Here is a 16,651-nt window from a genome sequence, read left to right as displayed (position 1 = left end):
CACTACGTCTGGCAGAAAGATATAACACCATCCCGACTGTGAAGCATGGTGGTGGCAGCATCATGCTCTGGGGATGCTTTTCAGTGGCAGGGACTGGGAGACTTGTAAAGATAGAGGGAGCAATGAATGGAGCGAAATACAGGGAATTTCTTGAGGAGAATCTGCTTCAGAGTGCAAAAGACCTGAGGCTGTGGTGAACATTTGCATACCAACAGAACAATGACTCGAAGCATACAGCCAAAGAAACACTGGAATGGCTCCAGAACAAGAACTTGAAAGTCCTTGAGTGGCTCAAAGCCCAAACTTCAATCCCATGGAGAATCTGTGGAAAGACTTAAAAATTGCTGTTCACTGACACCCCATCCAACTTAACAGAGCTTGAGCAAATCTGCAAGGAAAAATGGGAGAAAATCCCCAAATCCAGATGTGTAAAGCTGATACAGACATACCCAAGAAAACTCAAACCTGTAATCGCTGCCAAAGGTGCTTCTACGAAGTATTGATTTCACGGGTTGAAAACTTATTGATGCAATAAATTTCAGATTTTCATTTTTAATTAATTTGTAAATATTTCTAAAAGCATGTTTTCACTTTGTCATTATGGGGTAATTTGTGTATATTGGTGACAAAAAGTTTGAATTTAATCCTTTTAAATTCAGGCTTTAACACAACCAAATGTGAAAAAGTCAAGGGGTGTGAATACTTTCTGAATGCACTGTAAATAGGACAAGTTTCTCATTTTACCAGACTTTGTATTTGTTTCAATTGTACGTGCACGGAGAGGAGTGAGATTGTATTTTTACTCTGTTTGCCTGCCTGGCAGTGAAACAAAATTGAAAATCATTCCAAACAGAAACATGGTTTTTAAGGATGTTATAAAGGACACACACAGCAGACATGAAGAACTAATGTAATGTGTTTGATAGGGTGATGTAAAAGACACTGGTGAAAATGATGATAAAACCAGGAATTAATTTATATTTCCACCTTTAAACCTCTTTAAACCTTTATTTAAATTGAATTATATACTTGAACACCATAGAACAAAAATTACCTTCATAATACTTCCTTGAAGCATGCTATATATCGATATATAGCATGAGAGGGCATGGTATGTGAGAGGGACTGCATTGGGACGAAGAGAACTCTTCCAATATGGCTATGTAAGTACGATGCCGATTGTCGCTACGTCCGATGGTGAACAATAAAGCCTCCACCTCCTAATCTATGACTCAATGTTGTCTTATTACAGTGTATGGGTGATGTATAATACTGCTTCAGTTGCGCTAAACTTCTGGATTTTTAAACGATCTTTAAAATCATTATTTTATTAAAATTGAAGTATATATTTAAACACTGCGTGGGGTATCATGTTCTGTGAAGTCTAGTTTAGTGGTTCCCCAAATGGGCGATATCACCCCCCTGGGGGCGTTGGGAGGATCTAAGGCAGCAATGCCAACCCTCCCGATTTCATCGGGAGGCTTCCGAAAATTCACCCAAACTCCCGCCCTTACGATCACTATCCTTATCCTCCCGAAATTTTGATATTTTTGCACTGTTCACTAATCAGAATGTACTGGTATGAGAATTGAATGCAAAGCATCGTCTGCTACGTATAACATGTGGTAACTCCATAACGTTCGCTGCTACCAAATTGTACGTAAAAAATTGCAAATTCAAATGAGGAGCAGCGAAACATTGGGTCTGGATCTCGCTTATGCGATCATGCACTGAGATTTAGTGCATGCGGTTTGTGTGCAATACAGTGCATGCGGTATGTATGCACAGTGTATATGCATGCGATACGCTCACTGCATGCAGCTGGGCCCCGTACCAGCCCGGCGGTCGCGACCACCGTGCGGTGTTTAATTTAACAGCCGCTAGAGTTCTACGAGTCGCGCTGCAGCTGTGGAACATCGACTTCGAAGTTACCGATGCTTCAAGCCCTCGATGTTGATTACGAAATGGCAGAAAAGAAGCTTACGAAGACCAAGAAATGGTCTCAGAAGTACAAGACCGAATACAGTCTCCAATACCCATGTATTCGAAAGTCTGAAAGAGGAATTCATCATGCGTATTGTACAGTATGCAGCGTTGATATTTCAGTTGAGCACGGAGGTCGCGATGATATTCGGAAGCACGTTGGAAGCAAACGGCACACAGACATTGCAAAGGAGAGATCTTCGAGCACGAGTACCGGTACACTTCTGAATTATTTCACCAAACAAGGGACAAGCGAGGAAGAGGATGTTACCCGAGCGGAACTTCTCTTTAGTGGATTTATTGTGGAACATAACTTGCCCATATCAGTCTCAGATCATGCTGGACCTCTATTTCAAAAGATGTTTCCAGATTCAAAAGTTGCTTCAAAGTATGGATGTGCAAGAACAAAAACTTGCAAGATGTGCAAGATGTGCAAGAACAAAAAAAAATAAAATAAAAAAAAATAAAAAAAAAACAAGAACAAAAAGCAAGAAAAAAAAAAGAAAAAAAAAAAGAAAAAAAAAAAGAACAAGAACAAAGAAGAAAAAAAGAACACTGGTCAACAATTTTTTACTTTCTGAATGTTGTCTAGATTTCTACAAGTGAATTAGGGTATTCTGGCACTGCTGAATCAGGAAATGGCATCCGTTTCTCTCCATCAGGTCAGGTTTTTGTGCTAAGTTGATTTGAAAAAATCAGATCTTGTGACAAAATCAATTACATTTTTGTGGCATTATCAGCTGATTTTTGTCAACACATATCATCCTAAACATGTTTTTAAGAAAAAAAATGTTTTGCCAACAACATTTATTGATTACATGATAGAAACATCGATTACTGTCATCTGAATGGTGGGCATTGATAAAGGTAAGTACAAGTAAATTGCATGTTGCGTCACCACTGTTCAAACTTCAGGGCTTGAACTTCCGTTTCTTCGAACTCCTGGAATGTTCAGCGGCAGGGAGGTCTCTCTTCAGATTCCAACAGTAGTCAGCCATCATGACTGCGTCCCAGCGACCCTGATACCTGGTCTCCATCTCCTTCATGTCCTGATGGAATCTCTCCCCCTGCTCGTCACTCATTGAACCCAGGTTCTCAGGAAACCGGTTCATATGTGAAAATAGGTAGTGCATCTTGATGCTCATGTTGCAGCCCAGGTTTCTGAAAGCAGTCAGCATGTTGTTGACAAGTTCTGCGTAGTTTCTGGCCTTATTGTTGCCAAGAAAGTTCTTCACTACCAAAACAAATGTCTTCCACGCTTCCAGTTCCACTTCGTTCATTGAGTTTTTGAACTCTGGATCTCTGATGAGCTGACGGATCTGAGAACCATCAAAGATGCCAACTTTCAACTTCTCCATGGTCAATCCTGGAAAAGCCTGGCACAAGTAAGTGAAGCAGTCACCATCTTTGTCCAGAGCCTTGGTGAACTGCTTGATTAAGCCGAGCTTGATGTGCAGCGGTGGGAAGAGTATTCTGTCTCTGTCCACCAGAGGGTCGTTGATGACGTTCCTTTCTTTGCATGGCACCAATTCCTCCCGCACAGGCCAGTCCTTCTTCGTGTAATGCTGAGCACGGTCCCTACTATCCCACATGCACAGAAAACATGGGTACTTGGTGAAGCCAGACTGTTGTCCCAACAAAAAGTTCACCATCTTCAGGTCAACACAAATAAACCACTTATGCTGATCATAACCAATTTTCTCCAGCACGTACTTCACCACTTCATACTTCTCCTTCAGTGTAGTCGAGTGAGCGATGGGTACAGAGGCAAACTGGTTGCCGTTGTGTAGCAGAACACATTTCAGTGATCGCTTGCTGCTGTCAATGAACAGTCTCCAATCTTTGGGTTCGTACTGTGGCACTCCAAGCTTGAGCAGAAGCGCATGTCATAAATTGGCGCATGTAGGTATTGTACATTCTTCAGAGTTCGTTATTTCAAGAAATACAACTTTTTTGTATCACATTATTACAAAATCTGCCCCATTAACTTTAGTTTTGATCCACGAACTTTATGCTTTGCCTCACCAATTTTTGGAAGATTTTGAGGTTTTATGACTTCAAACTGATCCCTTTTCGACATAATCACCTAGAACTATCGTACCTGAATACTTCTTGTCATTAAAATAATTATTTCCAATTAAAACAATTATTTGACATGACATTTTACCTCCACCAACTTCTTCTAAAATGCTCCACACATGCGTACATGTGAACAAAAATGTAAAAAACGACATGTGGCCATATCTCAAAAACTTGACCTGATTGAACAAAACTAATGTGAGTTTTGGATTCAGCGCATCAGATTCGTCCTAAATCAGCTTAAAAAATGCAGACAACAAATTTGTTGTTGACCAGTGTAATTGGTGAGTTGTCAAATGTTACTGCTTCATCTCTTGCCGATATTGCTAGACTAGCTCCATTTAGCCTAGCTACAGACGGTAGCAATGACAGTGGTGAGGCCCAGCTATATCCTATCCTGATTTCGTACTATGACAACAGTGCTGGGATTGTGAAGCAAGGTTTGCTAAGTTTGCCTGCGTGCAAACAAGATTCCACTGGAGAAAACATTTTCAAACTGCTTGATCATGAGTTCAGTGACAGGAAAATTCCGTGGGGAAATTGTGTTTCCTTTTGTGCTGATAATGCCTCTGTCATGGTGGGCAAGCACAAAGGAGTCGCTGCTTATATCCACAAACAAAATCCAGAGTGCAACATCATGGGATGCCCTTGCCATATGATGCACAATACGGCCAAGAAGGCGGCTCAGGCCTTACCCATTGAATTAGATGACTTTCTCATCGATATTTACTACTACTTGGACAAAAGTAGTAAACGCGTCAAAGGAGTGAAAGCACTGCAAGAACTCTGTGATGCCCCGACACACAAGATTCTGAAGCATGTCGCAACAAGGTGGCTGTCCCTTGGTCAGTGCCTAGACAGGCTGATTGAACAGTGGGAGCCACTTCGCCTCTTCTTCAAAGAAGAAGTACGAAGAAAAATGCAACCAACTGTAGCCAAGACTCTAACAACGAGCAAGAAGGACGGCACTGTATCTACTGCCAGTACTGGCACTGCAGGATCAAGCACTCGTGGAGCAGCATTCACCACTACCACTGCAGTATCTGCTGCGAAGAAGACAGCAGGGACAGCACCAAAACCAATGCTGAGAGCAGGTAGCATCACCGGCCCTTCATCACGTTCATCTACAAAGCAGATTCCTTCAGAGTCGAGAAAGACTGTGATAGTCCCATCTACAGGCAAAGAAGGACCCAAGTTAAGTTCTGCTTTTGCCAAATCACTTGATAGAAGCTCAGCAAAACCTTCGAATCAGAGGTCTTCTTCCTTGGCTGCACCTACCTCAAGCTCTCTCCTCAAACATAAAATTGGATCTGGTACTACGAGTCTGACCTCTTCTGCTGGCAGTAAACGCATGTGTGATCGCCCTGCGGCTAAGTGTACTACGAGTTCTACAACTAAAAGCGCATCTTCCTCAAACACTGTGCAGGAATCTAGAGAAAAACGTGTCAACAGGATGTTCTTGTCTCCACAAACAAAACTCTATTGTTTCTTCCTTCGATATGCTAACAAGCTTTTTGAGAAGGGGAATCTTCTGCTCCAAAGAGACGAACCCTGTATTCATCTCCTGCACGGAGAATTGAATGGTCTTCTGAAAGATATCTTCGTATGGTTTTTGAAACCATCAGTGTCATCGGTTGCTCTGGTAAATGTACCCTTCTCTGACAGAAATCATCAGAAGAATGATGAGGACCTCATGATTGGGAACGATGCCAAACTGTATATAAGGGAACAAAGGAGTCTCAAGAAATCCACCTTCACTCTGAGTGAGTCAGACATCCAAGGTTTCTTCAGTGCAGTTCGCTCATATTATGTGAAAGCCTGCAATTATATCTTCAAAACCTGGCCGCTAGATGATGAATTAGCCAAGCATGCTCAGGTGCTGGATGTTAAGCTACACCAAGAAGTGGGGTTTGACTGTGTGGAGTTTTTCATCAAGAAATTCCCCTGTCTGTTCAGTGGCGGTGAAAGTGACATAGACAGTCTTGAGAGTGAATTCGCTCACTACCAGGCAGACGCCTCCATAGCTACAATTGCTACTGAGACAGTGAGAGTGGATGAGCAGTGGCATCGGATTTCACAGCTCACAGATCCCTGCACTGGTGCCAAGAAGTATCCTAATTTGAGCAAAGTGATGAAGGGAATCTTGGTCATTCCTCATTCGAACGCATCATGTGAGCGGGCACTCAGTCTTGTACGGAAGAATCATACTGAATTTCGTCCCAATTTGAGTGTCAAAACCCTGGAAGCTCTCTTAATTGAAAAACTAGCTCATAGCACCCCTTGCTACCAGAGAGAATACAGCAAAGACATAATCAGAAGGGCTAAAAGAGCCACACAGCTGTCACTCAGCAAAGCTGCCATGGAAAAAGCAAGCAGCAGTAGTACCAGCCAGTAAGGTAAGAAAAATATTGCTTCTTTTGTGCTTTTTGTTAATCTTTGATTGTCCCCTAACTTACTAATATTAACATACATGTAACATTAAAAAGTGCACAATTTTCCCCTTTTTTTGTTCAAAAAGTGGGAATTCTTAACATGTTAAATGCTCCAAAATAGGGCTCAGAGGGCACTAGAGAGCGTCTAGAACCCCAGAGCTTCCAGGGCCCTAAGGCGGGCCCTGGACCCCACCGCAAGGGTCGAGCGCTCCGTGCTCGAGATGTGCGCTTCGCGCACATTATTTGGTGTCGGTTGAAAATCCTCCCTAATTCTGATTTCCAAAAGTTGGCATCTCTGCTAAGGGGGTGAAAAGGGAAAAGGAGGTGGCAGAGGTGGGTGCTCAATAGCAAGAGGGGTGGCTGAAGTTTTACAAGCTAAATTCAACAATTGAACTACTTAACATAAGGCTTACATGTAAAAGTGTTATGGTTTTGGTTATACAGGGCCCTGACGTGAGTGCTTAGAAGGAGAATGTCGCCTGAACAAACCCTAACCCACCGATCCTCCCTGACTTCGCTTGTCGTTTCTCGGTTCCCAGGCCCCCTCAGACTATAATTTGGCCTCAGAATTTTGGGTGTAAAAATTTATTTATACGGGTTCACACCTCGTATTTTCCATTATCAATTTTGAGTGAGTGCCCCCAAAAGATTGCTGGCCCTTCCAGATGTTCATGCCTGGCAACGGCACTGTTAACAGCAAACCTTTATGTGCTCATTTGCGACTTTTGTCAGTGTGGAAGATTCCAGAATCATCCCTTCAGCCCCCCCCCCCCGCCGCTTCCGGCCGGCCCTTATCGCTCGTCTCCAAGTGTTCCCCCTCATCGGCCACCCACTCTCTCCATGATAGGCAAGCACCCTGCCTCCATCCCTAGAAACCAACCTCGGTCTTCACACAACTTCACGCGACTCCACTGGGCCTCCTCGACTTGTGGGCCATTCGTCTTCAGTCCTCAGCTTTTAGTGAGCAGAACCGTATTCTCAATTCTCTCCCAAACCTGACAGTCGGTAATCATTTATTGAGTGTTTTCTGCTTTTATTTGGTTTTCTACATGATTATACAATGCATTTGTTACTTGGCTCAGTTATTTGTTTTAAATAAATATAATACATAATGTTATTTTTTAATTATATTATTATATAAGTATAATGTGTTTGGATAATGGCGACCATGGGGCCGACATTACCCCACATCAATGGGTAATACCGGCCACTTCGTAGAATTTTGAAATGTAAATTATCAATATTTAATATATTTGTAGTTAAATATGCATCAAAATATTGTAAAATTCATTCTAATAATTTACTTTAGCCAATTTATTCGTTCATATAAATCAGTACGTGTAAAATATATGAGTATTTTTAAAACGTGTTGCCATTCCCCCACTTTCCCCGAAAAACTTTTTTGCGTGTGTAAATTTCGAAACAACATTTAACGGGTAGTGATATGAAGGGGGAAGGGAGGCGGATGCCAATATGATATGCTTGTCTTTTTAAAGTTTTGGTAGTATTCTTGATGCATAATCTTTTATCTGCAAAATTGTAAAATCTTAATTCTTTGTTCCAGAATCCAGAACAAAGATGGCAGAAGCAGAGAAAATGAAAAAGAAGTGTAGATAATATAGTGTGGAATATCTGAAATATGGATTTATACCAGCACCAAACAACGACAGCAGCCGATGTATCTTGTGTGTGAGAAGGTCTTTTCAAATGAGGCAATGAAACCTTCTAGACTCCTTGACTCCTTGAATATTTGAAGAGAATACACTCTGATAAAGCAGACAAAAACTTGGCATATTTTCAGTCACTTCATGAAAATTTTCAGAAATGGAAAACATTGCGAAACATGTTTGCCAGCACTTCACAACAAGATAGTGATGGTTTGATAGTGGTGATTCATATAGCATTTCATTGCTGATTGCTAAATATGGAAAGCCCCAAACAATCGGAGAACAACTGATTAGGCAAGCAATAAGGGAGGTTTGAGTACAATTTGGCATAAATCACCTGACCAAATAATTAAAGCATATTCCGCTCAGCGATAACTCTGTTCAAAGAAGAATCGACGAAATGACTGAGAATGTTGAAGACGCATTGTGCAACATACTTAGGACAACAGAATTATCATTCCAGTTGGATGAGTCAACTTCTCCGAGCAACGAATCTTTGCTTCTTGCTTCTGTTCACTTCATAAAAGATGAAAGCTTGGTTCAAGAGTTGTTTTTTGCAAGGTAACTAGAAACAGATATGAAAGGGGAGTCAATATTTCATGTTGTTGAGAAATTTTTCAAGAAGGAAATTCTGCTTACCAACGTTCTTGCTTGTGCAACAGATGGGGCACCATCAATGGCAGGTCGTTACCACGGATTTCTCGCTTTTTTGAAAGAAGCTACAACTAATATATTTAGAATTCACTGGGTAATTCACAGACAACATCTTGTCGCAAAAAACCTAAGTGTTCGGCTTCACAAATCTTTAAATATTGTTATCACTGCGGTAAATAAAATCAAGGCCCATGCTCTCAATTATCGACTATTTTGAGAGCTTTGTATTGAGAATGATGAACATTTTGAATGCCTGCTGCTGCACACGGAAGTCAGATGACTCTCAGAAGGAAACTGAAACTGCCTGAGATGCTTTTATGCACTTTTTGAAACTCTGATATAATTATTTAATGACTTGAAAGGTTCGCTCAAGAGTGAAATCAAGAATATCAGGCATGACATTGCTTATTTGTCAGAAGTATTCACAAAGTTCAATGAAATCAATTTGCAGTTGCAAGGAAATTATGTGAATCTTATCAAAGTCAAATCAGTCGTCTCCACGTTTATGTCCAAGTTAACCCTATTCAAGCGCATCATTGGCCGTTGTGAGCTATTCCAATTTCCGAGCCTCTCCGAGTTGGAAGAGAAAGACAGAATACCAGATGATGATCTTCAAGTGTATTGCACACACCTGGATGAGCTGCACAAAGACGTGTCTCAGAGATTTCAGGATCTATTTTCGATCCAAATCCCAGACTGGGTAATAAATCCATCCCTAGACACTTGCAATGAGGAAACAGGAAGGATGGAGGAAGAACTAATGTTGCTGCAAAATGACATTGAGCTGAAGCCAAGGTTCAAAAAATCCTATCAAGACTTTTGGCTGCAGAAAGAAATCTCTGAACGCTATCCTGCATTGTGAAAAAGGTCAAGATGCTTGTTATTGCCTTTCCAACATCATATATAGTAGAGCGCGATTTCAGTGCAGTCGCCCAACTTCTTTCCAAGCAACGAAACAGACTACAAGTTACTGAACGTGGGGATCTGAGACTCCTGAGTGACTTCCAGCCTGGTGTTGAGAAGCTGATATCACTGCACCAAGCTCATCCATCTCATTGAAAGTTGAGAGAACAATTAAGTAGATGGACAACTAATGCCACCATTATATTGTTGATGAAAGTTGGTTTGACTGGAATATGTCATTAAGTTCTTCAAAACTATTACTAAATAAAGAAGTAAGTTTATTTGTAGCTTCATGTTGGATTTGAATAAATACTGCATTTATAGTTGTCATTGTTTTGAATTTGCAGTTGCTATTATTTTCCACTGTGCAGCATAAATCAAAACTTTTTTTAGTTTTTATGTAATGCAGGGAATGGGAGGGGTTGTTGGGGAAGTGCTCCGGGGCCAAATGGGCGGTAACCCGAAAAAGTTTGGGAACCACTGCTCCAGTTGAATCTCAAACACATCTCGATAAGCAAAATGAAGGTGATTCCTGAACACAGATAAGAAAAAGTGCCTTTACCACTTCGTGTGTACACTGCATATAGCTTGGCCAAGGCTGAGCAAAGTGATGTCGAGGCTGTTTATTCCTGCTTTCTGAAGCACGCTGCAACTCATGTTTGCAGAAAATGGATTTTTTTTTGGCATGCTGCCCACATTTTCCATCCAATCATCATGTAACTTTGCATGAAGCTGGCTTTTACGATTGCACACATTTCTGATATAGTCAACTTGGTTGTGGGATGGCTTTGAAGGCCATACAACAAAATATGATGAGTCGTTCCTTAGTGTTGGGAAAGAGGTGCATAGAGCACACTGTGGAAGTACATCTACACTTGCCACTGGAGATGGTTCAAGCCCAAATTTTCTGAGCCTAAACCAAAAAAAATGGAAAAAGGTGGGAATCCCAAATCAATTTCCTGCAATTTTCAAGGAATTCCCAGAAAACGAATACCGGGAAGAAACACGAGCTTGGGCTGTATTTGTTTGAAAGCTTTCCTCAGCTCAAGCTTGAGAAAATTATGCTTGCACCATCTATAATCTCTATCATGCGTGGCATGGCAACATTGTGGCACAATTGCAGCCGTTATGGAACTTTGGACAACATAGAACACAATGAGCACTAAAATATTATACTGAACTTCGTATTAACTGAAACTTTTAGTGGACTTCTTTTTTTTAATCTTATTCACACAAGGGCCTCGGCCGATATTCCACAACATGGTCAAATGTCGTGGATGGTTGAATCTTCACAAGTTTTACTTCCCGCTGAGCCAAAGTATTTCAACGTTTAAATCTTTTTGTTGTGGGTTCTTGTTGCCAGGTAGCAGAAGAAGGTCTTACGCAGCTGGGGCTTCTGCGTGATGCCGATTGTACTGCTGGCACATACAGCGGTGGCAACAAAAGAAAGCTCAGCACTGCCATGGCTCTCACAGGCTCTCCTCCTGTTATCTTCTTAGTGAGTCTGTGCAACACATCATGTGCACCACAGGTTTATTGCCTTAGACGACATTTCTTCATCAAAGGGCGATGCAGTAAACAGTATCCTGGCTTGTCCACTTGCTTTGCATCTGTGTTGAATTCTGAACAGATTCATTAGAAAATCGTACAGCATTGCATAATTTCTTTTTCAAGGATGAGCCAACTGCAGGAATGGATCCACAGGCAAGGCGCTTTCTCTGGGAGTGCATTGGTAATGTGGTGCGTGAGGGACGATCAGTCATTTTGACCTCTCACAGGTGTGAACCGTTGTCTGTGCTCAGCTTGCGTGTGTTCAGCTTTGACTTTCTTTACAATATGATATTGACATTTTTTGTGGATTATGAAGATCTTGCATAGACATACTGTATTTGAATATTATAGAGAATTATAACTGACATTTAATGCGTCTAAAGGTTGTCAGATAAAAATGATTTCCTTCGTGATGATGTTTTGTGGATTGTGTTTACTAGCATGGAGGAATGTGAGGCACTGTGCACCCGCATTGCTATCATGGTAAATGGAAGGTTTCAATGCTTGGGAAGTGTTCAACATCTGAAGAACAAGTGAGTTCGAGAAGGCAGCCATTTTAACTTGATAACTTATTCAATGACATCAGAACTAGCTATCAAGACTTGCATTGTTGCTTTCACATCTCATTGTGGCTTGATGTGTTTCCAGATTTGGAGATGGCTACACACTTGAATTACGCTTGAAAGGAACTAAACCTGATATTGGCCCAGTTGAGACCTTCTTGCAGTCCGCCTTTCCAGGGGCCATGGTGCAAGAATGCCATCACACCACACTGCGCTACCAGCTGCCATTATTCACTGGCAAGCAGTCCTGTTCTCTAAGTCGAGCCTTTGCTTTGCTGGCTCAAGCCAAGGAAACGCTCGGCCTGGAAGATTACTCCATCTCTCAAACAACACTGGATCAGGTATGTGGCCAACAAAGGAAACGTATCATTTCACAAGAATCGAGTGAAACAACAAACACGTTTTAATCTCAATGCTGCATTTTTGTTAAATTGCTGAGATTTCAAATTATGATGGGCCATCTGCTTTCAGTTCATTGTTACATCAACTTGATTATGAATGACTGCATTTTATTTTTTAGCTGAGATTAACAGCCATTGAAGAATTCAATTTCCTGATCCCATTTCATTTTAAAACTGAAAACAATAGTTCTCTGTATCCTAACCAAATTCCAACTTCCTATTTTGATCTGCTGGAATGAATTCCTTATTTTATGAGGACCACTTATACCATGCAAAAGCCCAACTGGCTCACAGACTATTTGGGCCTTAGCTTCACTCACCTTTCATTGTGGGAACAAGACAGACAAAACAAGCTCTGCAATTTCTTATCAAGGCTAAGGTCGAGGTGAACAACATTGCACTACATATATTTCATGCAAATAAACATAAGCAACAAATTTTAAGCTGTGAAATAATCTAAGGCATTACAGTTCTGGAATCTCTTAGTTATGTGTCTACAGACCATGGCTATAGAGGAAAGAAACACAATCAGGAAATTGGATGTGGAACAAGGTAATGTGACGATCATGTCTCCCACAGATAAACTGCATACATATCAGTGTATGAGCCGTGTTGATACCCCTATAGACAGGGTGCCCCAAAAGTCCTTGTGAACTTTTTAACTTTTGATGTACACATGAAGAAACAAACTGTAAATGGCATATAAAAGAATAATTCATCGAGTTTAGGTTTTCTGATGAGGCAACTTCTACATCAGTGGTAAAGTTAGCCACCATAATTACCGCATTTGGGGGACAGAAAAACCTCACGAAAGTGGGCTCACTTTCGTGGGACAGAATAAAGAGACTTACCAAAATCAATGTCTGGTATTCTTTCAGGGAGTCACACGTCATTGGTTCTTTCTTCATTTGAAAGAAGCAACAATCAACGGTGACCGTTACTTTGCAATGTTGTGGAATTTCTTTGTTTCCAAACTATGATGATTAAATCATGCGACTGCGTTTCAAATGTGCGATGGTTCTTGAATGACGTCTTCCCAGACAAGTGGATTGGTAGATGTGGACCAATTACTTGGCCACCTCATTCGCCTGAACTGTCTTAATTGAACTACATTTTATGGGCGATGTAAAACTGTTGTTTATTCATCAAAACCACATTCTTTGGATGGACCTGGCGCTATGATCACAAATGTAATTCATGACATTACTCGGCAGGAACTGGAAAATGTTTAACAAGTTATAAAATCGGATTGAGCGATGTATTGTTGCGGGCCGGATATCGGCTGCGAGCACGACCGCTAGGTGGAGCAGTAGGGTCGACTCTGCCGAACACCCGGAATTTAGATCGTACCTTTCGGAAAACTCCGAGGGTACAGTTCCCTTACTGGACTGTGAATCGTCAATAATTCCACCACGTGGTACAGGGTTATTTGCCAAACTTCAAAATACCTAGACCCACGTAGTGAGCTACCGAGTATTCACACCTTCGACAGAACTCGTACGGGACGAGCCGTATGCGCGCTCGACCCGTGCGTGACCCGAGCGGATAGTCACCGAGCTTCCGTCGGTCCCAAATGCACACCATTATGGCAACAACGGCCTTTCTAATTCCCCAACACGCACCGTGTTAAACCAATAAAAGAAACACAAAAACGAGCTGATACATTTAACAAATAGGGTATTTAATAACAGTTGGTGGGGAAGGAGGGAAGCACGTAAGGGCAGAGTTATCACGACTAATAAGAGATGCAAGGCAAATAATGTACAGCGAAGGCACTTAACAATTTACTACTTAAAGACGGGCCCACCGACAGACACACATACACAGATACCCAGAAGGACATGGACCTGTCCACCTCGTGTGGTTTGGCAGACACGAGCAGACGAACCAGGCGCCAGCAAGACGCGAGCAGAATCCAGAGCTCCCTTCAGCGCTCGTCCCGGCAATCAAAACTCTCCCCTGTATCCCAAACTGTCGAGAAGGCAGGTTTCTCTGCCACTTCTCCAAGTGTTTGAGTTGAACGTCAAAGCGAGGGCTGATAACTCCACACTTGTTCAACCTGCCCGTCAGATTGACCACAACATTGCCTGCCCGATGGTCATCAACTATCTCAAAAAAAACCTCTCCTCTCGGTCCGATCGTGCCACAACCTTATTCACCCTTGTCCAGGGGGGAGGGGACGCCTCCTCCCTCCCCGCTTTCCCTCACTGGATGGTTTTGGCACGCAAAATGCGCTCGTCGCCCTGTCATTGGCCAAAACGGGCGCCAAGGCCGTTGATTGGACCGGGCGGGGGGCGTGACGGCCGTCGCTGCGGACCACCCTCCAAAACAGGCAGAGGAACATTATCCTGCGTGGGCTCAGCCCACATACGTGCTGACACGCACGTAGGCAATGGCGTCGGTCAGAGCGAGGTGAAGGTGAAGGTGAGCGTGATGCTGGTGTTGTTGTAGTTGATGTTGGTGGTGTGAAAATAAAAGAAAACCCTGACTATCAAAATAACTTCGCAGCACATGTACATTCAATTACCCATTAAACAAGGGATGGGGAGCTATCTATCCACATCTACTTATCGAAATAACTGAGCTATAGGACCTGTATGTTGAGTGCTCATGGCTTCCAGATTCGTAACAGTATAAGGAAAGATAGCAGTTATGTTGAAGCCTAAAATTTGAAGTGCATTGAAAGTTATAAAAGCTCAACATTGCACAAGGACTAACTACATGGATTGCCTGTATATTGGCCACCCAAATCAGTCTGTCAGTTCAGAAAGGGGTCGGTGTCATTTAACACCAAATCAATTGGATCATATCATTGGGATAAGGCTCAATACAACATGACTCAGATGGTTATTGCTTTTTAGTGGAACTAGAAACACCTGCTCCTTCCAGGACCAGCTTGGGAGGGATGGGAGGAGAGGTGGGAAACTTAATTTTGTTCCAGCGTCTAGTGGCACCCCTCCCTCTGGCAGGGGTCAGCAAACAATGTGTACTGTACCATGTGCACAGGTGCAAATCACAAGCCGTCAACCCACCCTTGCGGGGGCAGGGAGTGGGACAATATTTTATGCACCTGACATGACTCTGGGTACCCCCAGCAGCTATGGAAATTTTGGTGGAGATCAGCCAAGCCCTTTTGAGTCTATAATTTGACAGACAGACAGACTAGATTGACAGACACACTGTTTTTAATACGATGTTAATTACAGTGCCATTTCTATAAGGACAAGGTATACTCAGACTGGACAGTTCAAAGAGAGCTCATTCAGATCGGCCAAGCATTGGCAATCCTCAAAAATCCCATTTTGAGGATTGTCACCTTGCAACCCTTTTCCACAAGGAACCGGTTTTCAACAGCATGTCTCCAGGATGACCTGCAAAATACAAGCAACCTTGGGACGTATAGATCGAGACAGTACAGAATACGCTTATTGTCAATGGTAAGTAGTCCATCAGACCGCTGCTCCACATCCCTCAAACGCATACAGGTCGTTGTATGATCATGCACACCATGGACTTATTTGCCACAGAATCGCTGAAAGTAACTGAGCTAAGATCCTTGCACGATGGAGGAATTTGGTTGGGAATGGTGGATAAAATTAAAAGTGAATGGGAAGTAATAAAATAAAAGTACTGAAGGTGAATGCTACCACTGTCTGATTGCAGACCATTTGCAGCCAGGTGCGACAAGCTCCTTCACTCTTGGCACCAAGCTTATGGGCACTTCCAGTGCCCACAGCTCTCTCGATCTCTTTCCAGGGCAAATTAGCCCTCTGAGGCACCATTCTGTTCCCCACACTCGCTGCCAATTAATACCGAACTCTGCATGGCTGATTTTACTTCTGCCAGCTTTGAACGCACCTCCAACTCCAACTCGACGTGACTTACTTGGGAGCAAGTTGCTCCCACTCTCAAATCGACTTAAAAAAAATCCCTCCCATCTATATTAATAAATGACTGTGTGTGTGTGTGTGTGTGTGTGTGTGTGTGTGTGTGTGTGTGTGTGTGTGTGTGTGTGTGTGTGTGTCTCCTCCATAACTCCAAAACCATGAAACCTGGCAGCCTGAAACCGTGCATTAATACTGAATGAACTGCAAGGGAGTGCATGAGTGAACATTGAGTTTTTCATTTAATTAAAACACCCCTTTTGAAGATAATTAACGGCCTTAATTAATTATATCCTTTTTCAGGCGCATCCTCGTCCACCTCACTCGATGAGGTCTTGATAGGCCATGAGCCAGACCCGGTAATTTTTGGCCACCGGTACCATCCGAGGGGAATAATACTCATCATAAGTTTTGGCAGGGTATACATCTCTACAGTCAGAAACTATGTGATAGCATTGCATTGGGGGTAGTCTTTTGTGTGTTATTAGCCGTTTCGTAACCCCATCCCAAAATAAACTTTTCTGAAACCGATGT

General features: G+C 42.3%; 1 protein-coding gene across 1 annotated transcript in view; it reads left to right on the top strand.

The window, feature by feature from the left end:
- LOC147024132 (phospholipid-transporting ATPase ABCA1-like) overlaps positions 1 to 16,651 on the top strand; it is a 315,313-nt gene that overhangs the window by 260,977 nt on the left and 37,685 nt on the right. The window contains exons 44-47 of the mRNA XM_085883724.1: positions 11,082 to 11,216; positions 11,393 to 11,496; positions 11,710 to 11,802; positions 11,918 to 12,173. Coding sequence (XP_085739850.1) covers positions 11,082 to 11,216; positions 11,393 to 11,496; positions 11,710 to 11,802; positions 11,918 to 12,173 — 588 coding nt within the window. The remainder of the gene's footprint in view (positions 1 to 11,081; positions 11,217 to 11,392; positions 11,497 to 11,709; positions 11,803 to 11,917; positions 12,174 to 16,651) is intronic.

This window comes from Eptatretus burgeri, chromosome 6, assembly GCF_056783735.1.
Source record: "Eptatretus burgeri isolate ZD-2024b chromosome 6, Ebu_testis_v1, whole genome shotgun sequence".
NCBI classification, from domain to species: Eukaryota; Metazoa; Chordata; class Myxini; order Myxiniformes; family Myxinidae; genus Eptatretus; species Eptatretus burgeri.
The sequence above is the reverse complement of the archived record's forward strand: the minus strand, read 5'-3'. Positions and strand labels throughout refer to the sequence as shown.